Below are 14,833 nucleotides of genomic sequence, written 5' to 3' on the forward strand. Positions count from 1 at the left end.
TTTTTCCCAAAACAAATATGAATATTTGCTAATATGGTTAGTGTCTGCAGGGTGCAATTATGGCCTATACTAGTAATGGTTTACATATGCAAGAAAAATGTGTTTATCTATGTATGTACAGTGCATATATGTAGTCAATTGTTAAAATTTCTAATAAATCTGACTGTTGTCCAACATAAAACACACATTGTGTCTACAAACACAAGTAAGAATGGTCTTGAACCCGACTCACCCACCCAGCAGCAGACCAGAAAGGGCAAGAGATGTACGAGGGACTGAGAAGTAACATGATTCTGCCGTCGTGTCAGTTTCTTGAATCTCACATATGCTTGCATCCCTGAAGAGCTCTCTCAGCCCCGAGGAGGCTGGCTATTGATCTGCCATTTCACTTATAAGGGAACTTGCCTCCCAGCACATACAAAAATATATATATGTTGTTGTTGTTTCTTTAAGAGGGGCACAATGTGTTCAGGAGCTGCAAACACACCATATTAACAGTCCAAGAATCTGAGTGACCGAAAACATAACGATACTGCTCTCACTTCAAGTCTTATACCTAAATATATACATTTAATATCTGATACAATTCACTCTCTCATGAATGAGACAGACTGGAATAAAATAAAACACATTATTGTTCAGAAGCTCAGTCAAGTTGCATCCAGAAACCGTCCCCGAACCCCCTGCAGGTTTCTCATGTGACGGGTTGCTGGACTCTGCTCTTTGAAGACGAGTGCAGAGGTTCCTTAATGGTTAAATACCAGGGAAGAGGACACGATGGGGGTCCCTCAGCTGAAGAGGTCCGCGTAATCCAGCTGGCCGTCCCTCTGTCCGCAGGGATTAAGGAGCTGCTCTCCTCCAGCCATGGTGATGGGCTCCACCTGGTGGAACAATGGCATCAGAACGGTGTTGGGACGGGACTGGAGCATTGGCACAGTTCAGACTGGAGCGTCGGGGGACAGGGCGTCATTTCCCTGCGGTGGATTTCTAACGCTCTGAAAAACGATTCAGTAAAAACAACCACCGCTAAATACGCACAAAGGGTTCACCGCACCAAGCTGAACCTAAATGCCTTCTGATCAGGCCTTTCCATCGATCGAACTCGACACACACCTTGTCACGGGCAGCACTGCGTGTTCGGTGGTGTAAACAAACCTGACCGTTGAGATTTCGGTCACTCTCGGAGGTCTTGCTCCACCTCAGCTCTGTTACTGAATTGAACTGGTATTTGCTCATCTGACTGTGGCCCTACAGATCCATGGTCCCCCCTCCACTCCTGAGCACACCCCATGGGAAAGAAGTAGGCTATCAAATGTCCGTGTGCAGAGAGGAGGGCTTTACCTTGTGGTACTCCACCAGGTCGGCGAGAGACGCGTACTGCAGCTGCTCCACGCCCAGGAAGATGTAGGAGTTTTCGGAGGAGTCGATGAGGAAATGCTTGTACCCTTCCTGGCAGCGGTAGGACAGGACATATCCCATGATCCTCTCACTGACTCTGACCAGAAAGGAGCCCGCCACCCCCGAGCTCAGCAGCTCCTCGGCCTCCTGTCGACTGATGATGCCTGGAGGACAAGAGCCACAACGAGAACAACAACAAAGCAAATGTCATCAACGGGTCTTGCAGTCATCCAAATATATATATATATATATATGGGCCTATGTTTGTTGCAAAACTATCAGAAAGTGTTGGAAGATCCTCCAGGTAACAGAACACCATTTTAAAAATGATAAACTGCAATTAATACTTTTACTACTAATAATGGTAATTAAACAATGATTTATAATACCAGTTTTTTAGCAAATTAGTAAGAATAAAGAGTATGTTAAATTAAAATTAAGCCAAATTAAAATCTTCATCCTTAAAAGGTTAATGATTTTGCCACAAATCTATATGAAGTAATGAACTAACTTGCTACATCAATAAATAGCTAACACCTTAATCTTAGGAGGCCAGAGGAAGGGAGCAGATCAGGTTTTTCCTGTTGATGCACCACTTATTTGTTTCAAAACTGAATTGCTGTGTACTCTATTACAACGCAATCGCACGCACAACCCGAGTCCTTTGCAAGCGGCGCAGTACAACATCAAAACAGAGAAAATGTTACTTTCACAATTGCCAATGGGAACCATAACTCTCTCCAGTGAACCCAGCAAAGGTTGTTCAGATTGTATGCGAGACATTCACGGGGCACTTTAGGAAGAGAGCATTTACTGCTTTATTTATATAGTGACTAAGTTACTTTAATTAGCAATGTATTCATTCACTTCCGATCAATCTTCTGTGTAGCCAAACGTAAGGAAATGTTTATTACCCCTGACCTTTTATGTTGCTACATTTTCTCCTTGCCAGTTTCAGAGTTGTAGATATGCATGTTATTTTGCTGGCGTTTACATTCAGCTACCCGAAGTTTATGTCTGGAAAAAATATCTAAAATGTCTTGTAAACACACGTATTTTACAGAAGATTCAACGTTTCCAAGACATCGTACTCTGGTTATGGAAACAAACTGAAGTTTAAAATTCAGGATCTGCGCAGGGGGCTTAACTCCTCTAGAGGGAAGCAGAGAACAGGAAGAAAGAAAGTCCCCAGTGAAAAAGGAAAACCGTCCTCTGAACAGACTGTACAGAACTTCAAACTCTTGAGCGATTAGTTCTCGTCAGCATTCACATTCTTTTTTTGTTTTGTTACACATTCCTACCATATTGTTTCGATTGCTTATTGTTACATTTGCTATGTAGCAGGATAATGAATAATCTCAAGGACAAGCAGGCATCCCGGAGGCCTTCCACAGCCCAGGAATGACATTAGACTTGTTTCTTGTGTGTTTATAAACACAACAGTCATCCAGTTTCACTTCCAACGTCTGCTGGGAAACCAAGGGGAGGCGGTTTAAGCTAAAAATACATACAAGTTTAAATTTAGTTTCTTCTTGTTCTGAATAGTGGCTGTTGGGCTCAGTGGAAAGGGTGGGTGGATGGGAACCGCCAGCCAAGTGGAGTCACCGGGAGCTTTAAGCCGATGGGCACCACTAAACCACCAGCCGGGCTTCCCTCACCGTGGAACCAGGGGGCGATGCAGTCCTGGTCCTTCTCAAAGCCGGCCCGCATCGGCACCTGCTTGTCCTTGAACCACTTGATAATGGTCTCTCGGCTGGAGGTGGACTGAGTCCTGCGCACACCGGCTTTCCTGAAAGTCACGAAGAGGGAAATACCTCAGCTGGTTAATGTTTAACCAGGCGTGCCATGAGCTCAATGCTCCGCGCAAACTGTGCAACAGCCTGAGTCACAAAGAAGGTGTCTCTTATCTCCGCAGGTCCGTTCAGTTAACTCCAGGCTGGAGAGATAAACAGGCTTCTCTCATCAGTTCTGACCGGCAACGACACCCGTTTACAATCGTGTCGGAAATGCACAGCTCGAGGCACGACTCTGGGTTAAAAAAGGTGAACCTGACAGTAGACAGTCCATAGAAGCAGGCTCCACACCCTTATTGTGGCTTTTACACCCTTGTTACTCCGGTCTCAGCATCTTTGACAGTGCATCTCTGCACTACATAAATAAATAAAGCAGCTTTGTAAGCCTTCACAGAATAAAACCCTGGGTAGGCAGGCCTCTCACTCCAGTTGTAACAGGATACCAACAAGACAAAGCAAGGGGATGGGACAAGAACACATCTAGACAAGAACCAAACCATCAGCGCTGGCATGCCATGATCTTTATTGCGAGCGAGTGAACTCGGGTGTCCCTACCGGCTCAGGGGCTGGTTGTTCAGTAATACGGTCCGTGGCTTGGGCTTGGGCTGGAAGCGGGGTTTGGGCTCTGGGGCAGCGCCACCGAAGGCCTTGGACATGGCGGCCACGCGGCCCCGCTCCACCGCCTTCAGAGACAGGCGCTTGTAGTCGTCCCGGGCCTGCTTGGCTACGGACCTGCGCCTCTCGTCTGCAGCTTTGGACCTCCGCACTGAACATACAGACAGACAGACAAAACATAAACAAACACCTCCATTAAGCTCTTGGTTTTACATTTAATTGAAGGGAAAACAAATTAAATTCTGAATAACCAAAACAGCAATAATCAGGCAAGGTTTGACTCCACCAATTGAAAAAACATCTCTTACATCTGTGACTGGAATAAAAGGCAGATTTTGATTTGATTGGTTGTCCTATAGACTTAATAAACTTTTACATTTCAAGAGAATTGATGAGATTCCTCTTCTTTCCTACTGGTTCCCAACATGCAACAGGACTGTTTGCTAAAATTAGCAGCAGGCAGTTTGTATCTTTGGATTATTTGTGCTTCTCTCTTAAGTCAATTCCATTTTTTTTTTTACAACTCTGTTCTCTCAGTTTGTTAAACAATCAGTTTACTATAGACTAAACAGTTTATAATCACTGGATTAATAATAATAAAACAAATATTGAATTATAAACAACATCCCAAATGTTTCCTTTTCAGATCCACACTCTTTGTATTAAAGAAAGCAATTTGTAATTAATGTAAAACACTGTGGTTAAATATTAATCTAAAATCTCTCTTTTAGGCAATCTTTCATCCGCACACTGACTTAAACTGGAGGAGGCGGGCGTTACAGCTGAACCTTGTATCCACTTATCAGGCAACTCTGAGTAACTCTAGATAAACGGCAATATAATTCCTTAGAATCTGTCTATTAAATAGGTCAATAATCACGATTTTGCGAATATCCTAGCGATTCACTTCATTTGGAATGGACTACGATGCTGGTATACATCTCATAACCAGCAAAGGTAATTCTGTGGTGAACCCCTTCATATCTAACGGGCTGCTCACAGTGTGCAGTTCAGTTCGGTAGGCGATCTGGTCAGAGAGACGGATTCAAAAATCGCTCGTTCCTCTTCGCCTGGAGACGGGTTTGTGCCATTTCTGCAGCACCGTGAATAAGGCACTCGAATACACCTGCTCACTTCATCAGTGGGAGTAAGAGGCAGAAAACGACCACTGCTTCTGGGTGTGTAACCCCCTCATAGTGCCGTTGCAGGTCTCATCTGCCGAGGACAGCTGGCAGCCAGCACTTGTGCTCCAGTCAGTCAAGGACAACTTACGCGTCTCTTGCCACTCGGGGTCTTCCTTGTCATGTCTCTGCACCGAGCACTGCACTTCCTTCAGGTCCATGTAGATCTGCTGGGCCCGATGCTCCTCCAGACGCCGGAGCTCCTCCTCGGCTCTCCGCCGCTCCTCCGCCTCCCTCCTCTGGCAAAGACAAGGGCAGGCAAATTGATTCAAACTGGGTCTTTCAAAGAGACCGGCGCCTCTTCCCTCAGAGTCCGATACGCCTGCTCCACTATACAGCGCTACACGTGAACCGGGTGATCAAAACATCCCTGTGCACCTGCAGGACTCAACAATACAGTGGTTACTTGAACTGGAGTGTGTTTTTCTGAAGAGGAGTGGATACACGTCTGCCAGTTTGAGAAAATATCCAACATTTACTGTAAGCAGACTCAGATAAACGAGCTGGAGTGTTCATTATTACTGGTGCACAGGGACTATGATTAAATAACATAAAACGCCACCACTTGAGCTTCACTCTAGAATCAGAAGGACACAAGACACAGAAGACCAGGTTGTTTGAACGGGGGCGGATACCTGCAACTCCAGCTCCATCCTCCGCTGTTCTTCAGCGGCGGCTGCCTGTCTGGCCTGGAGTTCCTTCTCCTCGGCCTCCTTCATCAACACCTCCATGATGTCCATCTGGGAATCCATCAGCTGCACGTTGGAGAACCTCTTCACCAGCTCCTCTTCCTTCTTGGCCCTTTCAGGACATGACACAACATCAGTGAGAGGGGGGCAGAAACACACTCCTTTAAAGTGGACAGACTAATTTTTCATTAATCGTGTCAGCGGTTTAGAAGGCATCTGTGACCCAGAGAGACTCGTGGTTATAAAGAGACACACAAGGTGCTTTTCTTAATTGTTTCCTGTACTTCAATAATGGCTGCCATTCCAACTACAGTTGTGCAGGGTGGGGCGAATCATTTAACAAGCGTGAATAAAGGATTTATAGGTTTCCAGCTGTGCAAAGCGAGTGATTTTTACTGTGAAATTCCACACACACACACACCACTTCCAATTTATTGTTTGTTAATTTTTTCAAGGTCACCTCAATTTATGTACTTTCAGACAATGGCAGGCTTCTAATTTGCCCCTCAGCCTGAAATAGTCACACACAAATGGAAACCTTGAATAGCAAATATCGAGAGGAGTGTTTCCAACTGATAAGTAACTGCTGTAATGAGAGCTAGAAAATGTTAACCAAAGCATGGCACTTCCTGTCTGCTGGAGCAATGTGCATATTTACAGTGCCGTCGAGGTGGGACTGAAACTCTGCCGACAGCTGCAAAGTCACTGAGGTGAAGCGAGGCAGATCATTTTAGTGACGGGGAGATAGGTAAATGCATTGCATGGCCTATTTTATCTTACATTTGAACACACCCTGGCGAAAAGAGATTTCACGAAAAACCAGTGCAAAATAAACGACCAAAACCAGCCGGCCGAGGCGGTGAACACCGCTCTGGACCGGCCAGGGACAGATTATTATGTACCAGTGGACTGGCTGGCTGGCTGGCTGGCTGTTGCACATTTTACCGAGTACACTTTCCTCCAGCTGCTGCAGCATGCGGTATTTTTACAGCCGAATGAAAGCGTACATGACAATACAGCGCATTTCAGTTTCCTCAAATCCATAAAACAAGAAACACAACCCATTCTTCATAGGAAGCTGAACCCAACATCTCATCTCTGCTGTAACAGATCCGCTCCTAATCGGATGATATTCACATTGACAGGACGCATCTCTGCTCCGGGTGCGAATACGATCGTGTTTAGGATGGAAAGGTCCAGGATACCGTGGAGTGAAGTGGGATACATCCCGGGAAGCTGCCCTGATTTGCGCTACACCTGCAAGCTTGTCGTTGCAAGACCATGATCTCGGCAGACAGTATCCCACAGAGAAATAGACAGTCATTATTCAAATAAATGACATGCCCTGCTCTCTCTTTACATATTAATCAATACAACCGAAAACTACCGATGCTTTGAATGTCGCTGTCCCTTTGTTACCACTTCCTTCTTATTTCACATTTTCAACTTCCTTCACAGGAGAATAACTGTGCACAAGCATCACAACAAGCATCCACAATCCCAAGCACAGTGGGGGATGACTGTACCGCAGTACTGTACCATTCAACCGATAAACCCCTTCACATCGGCCACCGCAGTGGGAGCTGACCGTGCTCCGCAGTTGACCCTGGCAGTGGATCGTGCCGACCCGCGTGCCGTACCTGATCTGCTCGGCTTCTCTCTGGGCCTGCTGCCGGGCCCTCTCCGCTATGATGTTGTCGCAGATCTGATTGTAGGGCTTGTCTTCTGGGTGCTCCCCCATCACCCACACCCACACGTCTTCGTCCAGTCCCTTAAGCCATGACACCTTCTTCCCAGGCGCTGCGGAGAGAAACAACCTGCCTGCTAATGAATCACGGGAGCTTTAGTGGCGATGGTGCAGTAGGTCTATACCCCTTTACATGAGAATGAACAGGTTTCTGAGGAGAATATTACTGTAAACAAAAATGCCACCACACGTGTTTGCTTGTGGGATCGTCGGACGTGAGAAACACACATCTACAAACTATTAAAATAGACTGATGCAAAAACAACAACATTTTCATCTGCACGAGCCTGTGAGGTTCTTGACGGTCAGGAATTAAATGCAAGATCAGATGATAAAGCATCGGGAACGTCCAGGTACCACACCTTTGACAGGTTTCTTCAGCACCACTTCCTCCTTCTCGAGCTTGACCTCCCGCTCCTTCCACTTCCGAATTTGCTCTTCCCTCATCTTGAAGAAGAGGATCTGCTTCTGCCCTTCGCTGAGCTCCGCTAGGAGTTCGGGCTCAATGTACATATCGGCCAGGATCTGCTTCAGCATGTCTACAGATGTGGCCGACCCGTTTCACAGAGGAGGGGCAGCACGACGTCCTGTGATTTCCAGCCAAGCGGAGGAGGGTGGCAGTGGATAATGTACAGTTTTAAAGAGTGGCTGTAATTATACTCCGGGCGAGGGCCGTCTCATCGCTGTGGCTTCAGGCGTCCTGCAATAAAACACAAGTTTAGGGCTCTATTTTTAAAAAGGGCCATGTTTAATATGAGCTTTGTCTTGAGCATACAGCTGGCAGTCTATCATTATATAATTATTTCTATTTCTATCACTAACATTCCCTTGAAGAGACTGAGCAAAGAGTAAGAGACAAGCTTTTATTGATGTACTGTATAATACATGTGTCATCTGGACATTTGGTCACACACAACCGAGACAGAGTGACAAGTTCATTTGTCGGCTGGAAAGTTTTTTGACCCAACAGAGAAAATATATATATACAGCTCTGGAAAAAATTAAGAGACTAACTACAATTCCCAGAAAGCAGTCAATTATGTGCTTTATACACTCACCTAAAGGATTATTAGGAACACCATACTAATACTGTGTTTGACCCCCTTTCGCCTTCAGAACTGCCTTAATTCTACGTGGCATTGATTCAACAAGGTGCTGAAAGCATTCTTTAGAAATGTTGGCCCATATTGATAGGATAGCATCTTGCAGTTGATGGAGATTTGTGGGATGCACATCCAGGGCACGAAGCTCCCGTTCCACCACATCCCAAAGATGCTCTATTGGGTTGAGATCTGGTGACTGTGGGGGCCAGTTTAGTACAGTGAACTCATTGTCATGTTCAAGAAACCAATTTGAAATGATTGGACCTTTGTGACATGGTGCATTATCCTGCTGGAAGTAGCCATCAGAGGATGGGTACATGGTGGTCATAAAGGGATGGACATGGTCAGAAACAATGCTCAGGTAGGCCGTGGCATTTAAACGATGCCCAATTAGCACTAAGGGGCCTAAAGTGTGCCAAGAAAACATCCCCAACACCATTACACCACCACCACCAGCCTGCACAGTGGTAACAAGGCATGATGGATCCATGTTCTCATTCTGTTTACGCCAAATTCGGACTCTACCATCTGAATGTCTCAACAGAAATCGAGACTCATCAGACCAGGCAACATTTTTCCAGTCTTCAACTGTCCAATTTTGGTGAGCTTGTGCAAATTGTAGCCTCTTTTATTCCTATTTGTAGTGGAGATGAGTGGTACCCGGTGGGGTCATCTGCTGTTGTAGCCCATCCGCCTCAAGGTTGTACGTGTTGTGGCTTCACAAATGCTTTGCTGCATACCTCGGTTGTAACGAGTGGTTATTTCAGTCAAAGTTGCTCTTCTATCAGCTTGAATCAGTCGGCCCATTCTCCTCTGACCTCTAGCATCAACAAGGCATTTTCGCCCACAGGACTGCCGCATACTGGATGTTTTTCCCTTTTCACACCATTCTTTGTAAACCCTAGAAATGGCTGTGCGTGAAAATCCCAGTAACTGAGCAGATTGTGAAATACTCAGACCGGCCCGTCTGGCACCAACAACCATGCCACGCTCAAAATTGCTTAAATCACGTTTCTTTCCCATTCAGACATTCAGTTTGGAGTTCAGGAGATTGTCTTGACCAGGACCACACCCCTAAATGCATTGAAGCAACTGCCATGTGATTGGTTGGTTAGATAATTGCATTCATGAGAAATTGAACAGGTGTTCCTAATAATCCTTTAGGTGAGTGTATATTCCCTGTACAAATTATCACACTCGAAGAACTAGTACCAATTCACAGATTAATAAAACAAGAACATTTGAACATAAAGTTGTTTCAGATTGCAGATCACATTAACTTCTGTTCGAGTCTCCGCTGGCGGCCCACACTGCCAGTCCGGCATGGCTTTGATGTTGTGTTGTGGTCAGAGATGGCACGTCTCTTCGACACATGTTAGAGATCAGCGGCAGACACAGAGCCAGCTGGGAAACTATCGCCTTCCCACCAAACAAGCAGCAGGAACTCAAAAGAACCAAACAAGAAATGTGGAAGCTATACAAACACGTTACACTTTTAAGAACAAGTACAGGGAAACTGGAAACCTGACAGCTTGTCTGTTTATTTCCTTTTTTTAGACAACGGTGTAGCACAGGGGCTGGGGATGCCATATGATACAGGGCATTGACACCAAGTCTTATGTCACTTACTGCAGCACCGCACAACTTCAAAAACACCACTGGGTTCCCAACAAGAGCGAGACACTAACCCGAGTGGGCTTTATTTCAAAAGCCGATGGCCTCCACCACTGTGTTCCCAGGTTTGACTACAGTAAACTGCATCTGACAGATACCGACTGTTGCCAGTGCTGGGTGTTAATCTTTGCTCACAGTGGCAGTGTGAGAGCAAATGTCACTGCAATAGGAAGAGCCTTACATTACAGTGCAAAGTTGAGATGTCAGTCAGTGTCAGGGCTGAAATGGAGGTTGGACCACAGCAGGATAACAAAAGTAAAAACCTATTTCCTTATCACAGAGCTCCAGGCGTGCTTTTGAAACGTTTAAATAACTAACACAGTGAAAGAGAGCAAGGCTAGTAATCTGACCTTCACTACTATTTTTCTTTTTAATCAACAAGTGCAAAACAGCCAGACTGTTTCAGTATGTGAATGAGCAGCACACACCCAGTGAATGGTGTGGATGTTTCTGAGGGAGAAAAGCCTGCGGCCACTGCAAACCCGTCAATGCAGGTGAAATATTACAAGGAAGTCCTGAACCGGCTCATTGATCGTGGAAACTTATACTTGCAAATATTGAAACACGGGGATGAATAAGATCACCCCCAGGCCAACGGTTTCACGCTTGTTTTTGGTGAATAAACAGCGAGCAGCTGAAACGAGACTTGTAATTGAGAGTTACATGCTTTTCTTTAACCAACCACGACAGCAAATAAAGCTGCCATTACTGCACAATGAGGCCAATGTGGATCCAAAACACACCCTCACCGTACTGATCATCAATGGGTTTACTTACAAACAATCCTTGTATTAATTACTAGTATGTTGCGGTTTCTGGGGGTTAATTAATACCCCCTGGGACCCAGTACAACAGACAGGGTGTTGTTTTGCCGACTAACTCGCAGGACATTAGGACTGATCCACCAAAATACCCCCCACAGTCGGAGAAGATGGTGGAGGATAGAGATTCACACGCGGATCATGGATTGATGTCGCACAGAAGTGTGTGTTAGTTTGGGTCTTTTCACGTCGTGTGTCACAAAATACAGAAAAGCCCAAACTAACACACCCCCCTCCCGAAAGCATCGCACAACACACACACACACACACACACACACTCTCACACACACACACACACACACACTCACTCACTGACACACTCACACACACACTGACACACACACACACTCACAGCTGTGCTGTAATGACACGGAGGACTGTGTCGAGCTGAGTTACACCGGTTCACACCGCGGCTACAGTGTAACACTGAGAGTCTGCTCGGATACAGTTTGTTTCCCAACACGCTGCGGGAAGAAAAGAAAAGAAAAGAAAAGAAAAGAAAAGAAAGCGATGCCAGTCTTACCCAGATGTGCGTGTTTTTCTCCTGTATGCCCGGCCAGAGGTCTTCCCTGTGTGTGAGCGCAGCAGCAGCAGCTCAGCCCCAGCCTGACTCACCGCATACCTGCCCCTCTCTCTCTCTCTCTCTCTCTCTCTCTCTCTCTCTCTCTCTCTCTCTCTCTCTCTCTCTCTCTCTCTCTCTCTCCTCCCTGTGCGAGGAAGTGTTTCTCACTCCAGCTATTGCGAAAGGTAAATATACCCCCCAGCTCTGCTGCCCACAGAAGAAGGCGCTGATTGTGTGGGGGCTTTTCACACGTGGTTTCCCATTTCCCAAAAGCAGCTTATTTGACAGGTTTGTGCTCCAGCTCAGTCCTGAATGTCTATTTGTATGATCGTGTGGGTCAGTGCCCGCAATGGCGCTGCAGTACAGACGGCGGGCTGCGTCCTGTTCAAAGGGCTGCAGTGTATCGTGTGCCAGTCGGGCATGGACGTGCTCTAGAGGGCAGAGAGGGGCTGGGGGTTCATAGGGCACAGGTAAGGCTCTTCTTGTTGGTACTTTGTTTTGTCTGATATCTTCTGGACCTCTGTGGCACATTTTCCTGTTTGATATTCTTTGGTCCCGTATATTGGGGTGTCTTTATATTCAGAAGCTGTACACACACGGATATTGATCTGTTTATTGCGGTAAATCTTAATTCACGTTCATCCCAAAGTTACTGTCCCTCGTATCTGAGAGTTGATAAGCTTTTCTTGGAAAATCTTTCCCTTCTGAAATGGACTTTACTGTTTTATTCATTTATTTTCCGGAATATTTTTAAATATATAAATATGAATGTGTATATAAAAATGAAGTCGCATGATACATTGAAAGACTCATGATTGAAATGTAAACTTTCTTTGCACACTTATATTGCTGTTATATTTTGCAAGTCACCCTGGATAAGGGCTTCTGCTAATAATAATACTACTAATAATAATAATAATAATGAGCTGCATAATAATGAATAATGTCTGATTTATTTTTCTTTTGTACTGGACCAATTATATCAGATGCACTAAAAGGACGTGTGTTTAATGACTGGAGGCCAGTCTTGGGCTGCAACTTATTTTCTGTAATTTCAGACACAAGGTGGCGTCCAAAGCCAACCCTCCTCCGAGGGGGCCAGGGGTCCGTCCCAGCGCTGGATTGCGCCGATTGCTTCCTGCGGTTGTTATCAACGCATCCTGTATAAGCTCAGGCACAACAGCTAATATCAGAGACGATATCTGCACTTCACAGGCACACAGATACCACATCAAATGTTGTGCAGAGGCTTTGAAGCTGTATTGAAGAGGATACATGTTAATCCTAATATTAATCAGAAAGACAATCGATTCCTCGCATTTGCCTGATGTGTAAAGTTAGGCATTTGAAATGAAAGTGGTTAGGGATCCTGTGATTCTGTTTGCTGCAACAATAACTGAGCCGTAGTGTGCAACATCATGGGGAAGTTTCCTTGTGTTGTTTGGTGTCAAGTTGTTTGACTCATAAACACTAAATAAAATATCCTGGAGTAACCACAGTGTCCTGACTCAGTCCTCTCATGTGTGCTGTTCTTTGATTGTACTATTCTGTAGTCGTACTGACAGGATGAAGCTGTTGAGAGAAACTGACCCTCTAAGTGGGTCAAATTAAAACTCCATGAAGACTAGGGAGAGGTGCATCTAATTTATTAACACCCTGGATATCTCTGTCAGTCGAGGGCTTTGCTGGAGACACTTGACAGGCCATCTGTCCACCGGTTTGTGCCAGGACGGTCCTATGTTTAGATCGATGGGTCATCTTTTCTTAACTTCTTCTATATTTAATTAAGACATCTGTAAGTGTGTCCCAACCTTGAAATTCAGATAAAAAGCACATGTTGTTTTCTCCAAGAGGCAGGAGAATTACAATGAGCATTTATATAGAACTGGGTCACCTGAGTGCAGAGACATTTTTGGTGAGTAGAATTGACTAATTCTTCCCCTTGAAATGAATCATCCTAGTCAGTCCCCAGTCCTCCAACGGGGTACCCTGCCCTGTGCTTTTCAGCTGTGGATTTGTAAATGAACGCAAAAAGGCAGCAGGACGAGTTGTGAGTGTCCAGGCCGGCTCCCAGGGTTGACGGTTTAGGGGACGGTTAAAGGAACACATTCCGCGTTTCTCCCAGATCGCACCGAGCCGCTCCTGAGGGCTTATCTGCTGATCGGCAGGATGCAGACGGGACCGGCTACAAAGCGACCGCGTGGATGTGGGTCTCCTGAGATATTTCATTAACGTCTCTTTTTAACGGTTGCCTGGGCGGCCTCTCCCACCTGCACCTTTTTGTTTTATATCTGTATTTCTTTACAGTTAAACGATGACAAATGCTCACAATATAATATGAACTAAGGTCAGGTCCCTGTGCCACAGCTAGTAGCTTTTTTTCCTCTCCTTTCCGTTCTGCAACCTAGAACTGAGACTCGTGTCGGCCATGAAGCCATTCATTGGTGCAGTTAGTCATGGGGATATAAGTGAAAACTGAGCATCCAAATGCAGTCGGATGATTTTAGTTTCAGTTTTACTTGCCTTATGTTTAGATTTTTTCTTCATACTTTTCTATATTCAATCCAAACCAATAAGCAACGCTCCTCTCACATGAATACAGGTGTGCCTCTTCCACTGTAATATTGCACAGTTACTAACAAGGTGGTCTTCGAGTTACATACTGCGGTGGAATTAGGTTTATATTGTTTTTTTGTTAGGAAGATATAATCACCGGCTTCAGCTGAGGGCCTTCATATTCGTCCTTTAGGTAACGAGCCATGCTCTTTAGTTGTGATTTTCTGAAATTAAGTGTTTGTTTTGTTCAGGACTGTACCAAAAAGGTTTTTTTCCTCTGAACTTTTGCAATATAATTTCTAATTATTAACATGTAGTCTGTGATTTTGTATATTTATCATAATGCAATCATGACTATGAAGAATTAATTTGATTGTGTCATGACGACTTTCCTCAAAACCAACCGCAGTGCGCCACACAGTGGTGATTTCTGCAGCGTTTCTTGTGCCAGTTTAACTGCGTTTCTGTGCTCTCCTGGTCGTTGATATGAGGAGGTTTTTAAAACACGTCCGTGCTTTAAAGAAATAATAATTTTCATAAAATGTGATAATTTCAGAAGCATACAAAAAAAATACATATGGTATTTTTAATCACAAGAAAAACTTCAAATATGAGACACTAGACCACCAGAAAAAACATAGTGATCAAAACACAGATGACATCATCAAACTACCAGTTCCCTAATTTATACCAC

General features: G+C 45.0%; 1 protein-coding gene and 1 long non-coding RNA gene across 2 annotated transcripts; one reads left to right on the forward strand and one right to left on the reverse strand.

Annotated features, from left to right (window-relative positions):
• Positions 1-61: 61 nt before the first annotated feature.
• Positions 62-11,664, reverse strand: sh2d4a (SH2 domain containing 4A). The gene is made up of 9 exons (XM_066711489.1): positions 11,545-11,664; positions 7,786-8,123; positions 7,317-7,476; positions 5,623-5,788; positions 5,079-5,226; positions 3,747-3,957; positions 3,057-3,187; positions 1,342-1,562; positions 62-881 (listed from the first exon to the last, which is right to left on the reverse strand). The coding sequence occupies exons 2-9, from the start codon at positions 7,958-7,960 to the stop codon at positions 789-791; spliced, it is 1,305 nt and encodes a 434-aa protein (XP_066567586.1). The 5' UTR covers positions 7,961-8,123; positions 11,545-11,664; the 3' UTR covers positions 62-788.
• A 66-nt stretch (positions 11,665-11,730) lies between these two features.
• LOC136755095 (uncharacterized) lies at positions 11,731-13,097 on the forward strand. Its single transcript, XR_010817620.1, has 2 exons — positions 11,731-12,053; positions 12,642-13,097. It is a non-coding gene; the product is annotated as an uncharacterized LOC136755095 (long non-coding RNA).
• Positions 13,098-14,833: the final 1,736 nt, after the last annotated feature.

This window comes from Amia ocellicauda, chromosome 8, assembly GCF_036373705.1.
Source record: "Amia ocellicauda isolate fAmiCal2 chromosome 8, fAmiCal2.hap1, whole genome shotgun sequence".
Classification (NCBI taxonomy): domain Eukaryota; kingdom Metazoa; phylum Chordata; class Actinopteri; order Amiiformes; family Amiidae; genus Amia; species Amia ocellicauda.

Bases quoted from the DNA above. Each gene is read 5' to 3' on its own strand.
- sh2d4a (XM_066711489.1), bottom strand. From the start codon at position 7,960: ATGCTGAAGCAGATCCTGGCCGATATGTACATTGAGCCCGAACTCCTA. The intron at 5,227-5,622 runs GTATCCGCCCCC...TGTCTTTGCCAG, and splicing joins GGATGGAGCTGGAGTTGCAG to AGGAGGGAGGCGGAGGAGCG. The intron at 3,958-5,078 runs GTAAGTTGTCCT...CTGTATGTTCAG, and splicing joins CCCCGAGTGGCAAGAGACGC to TGCGGAGGTCCAAAGCTGCA.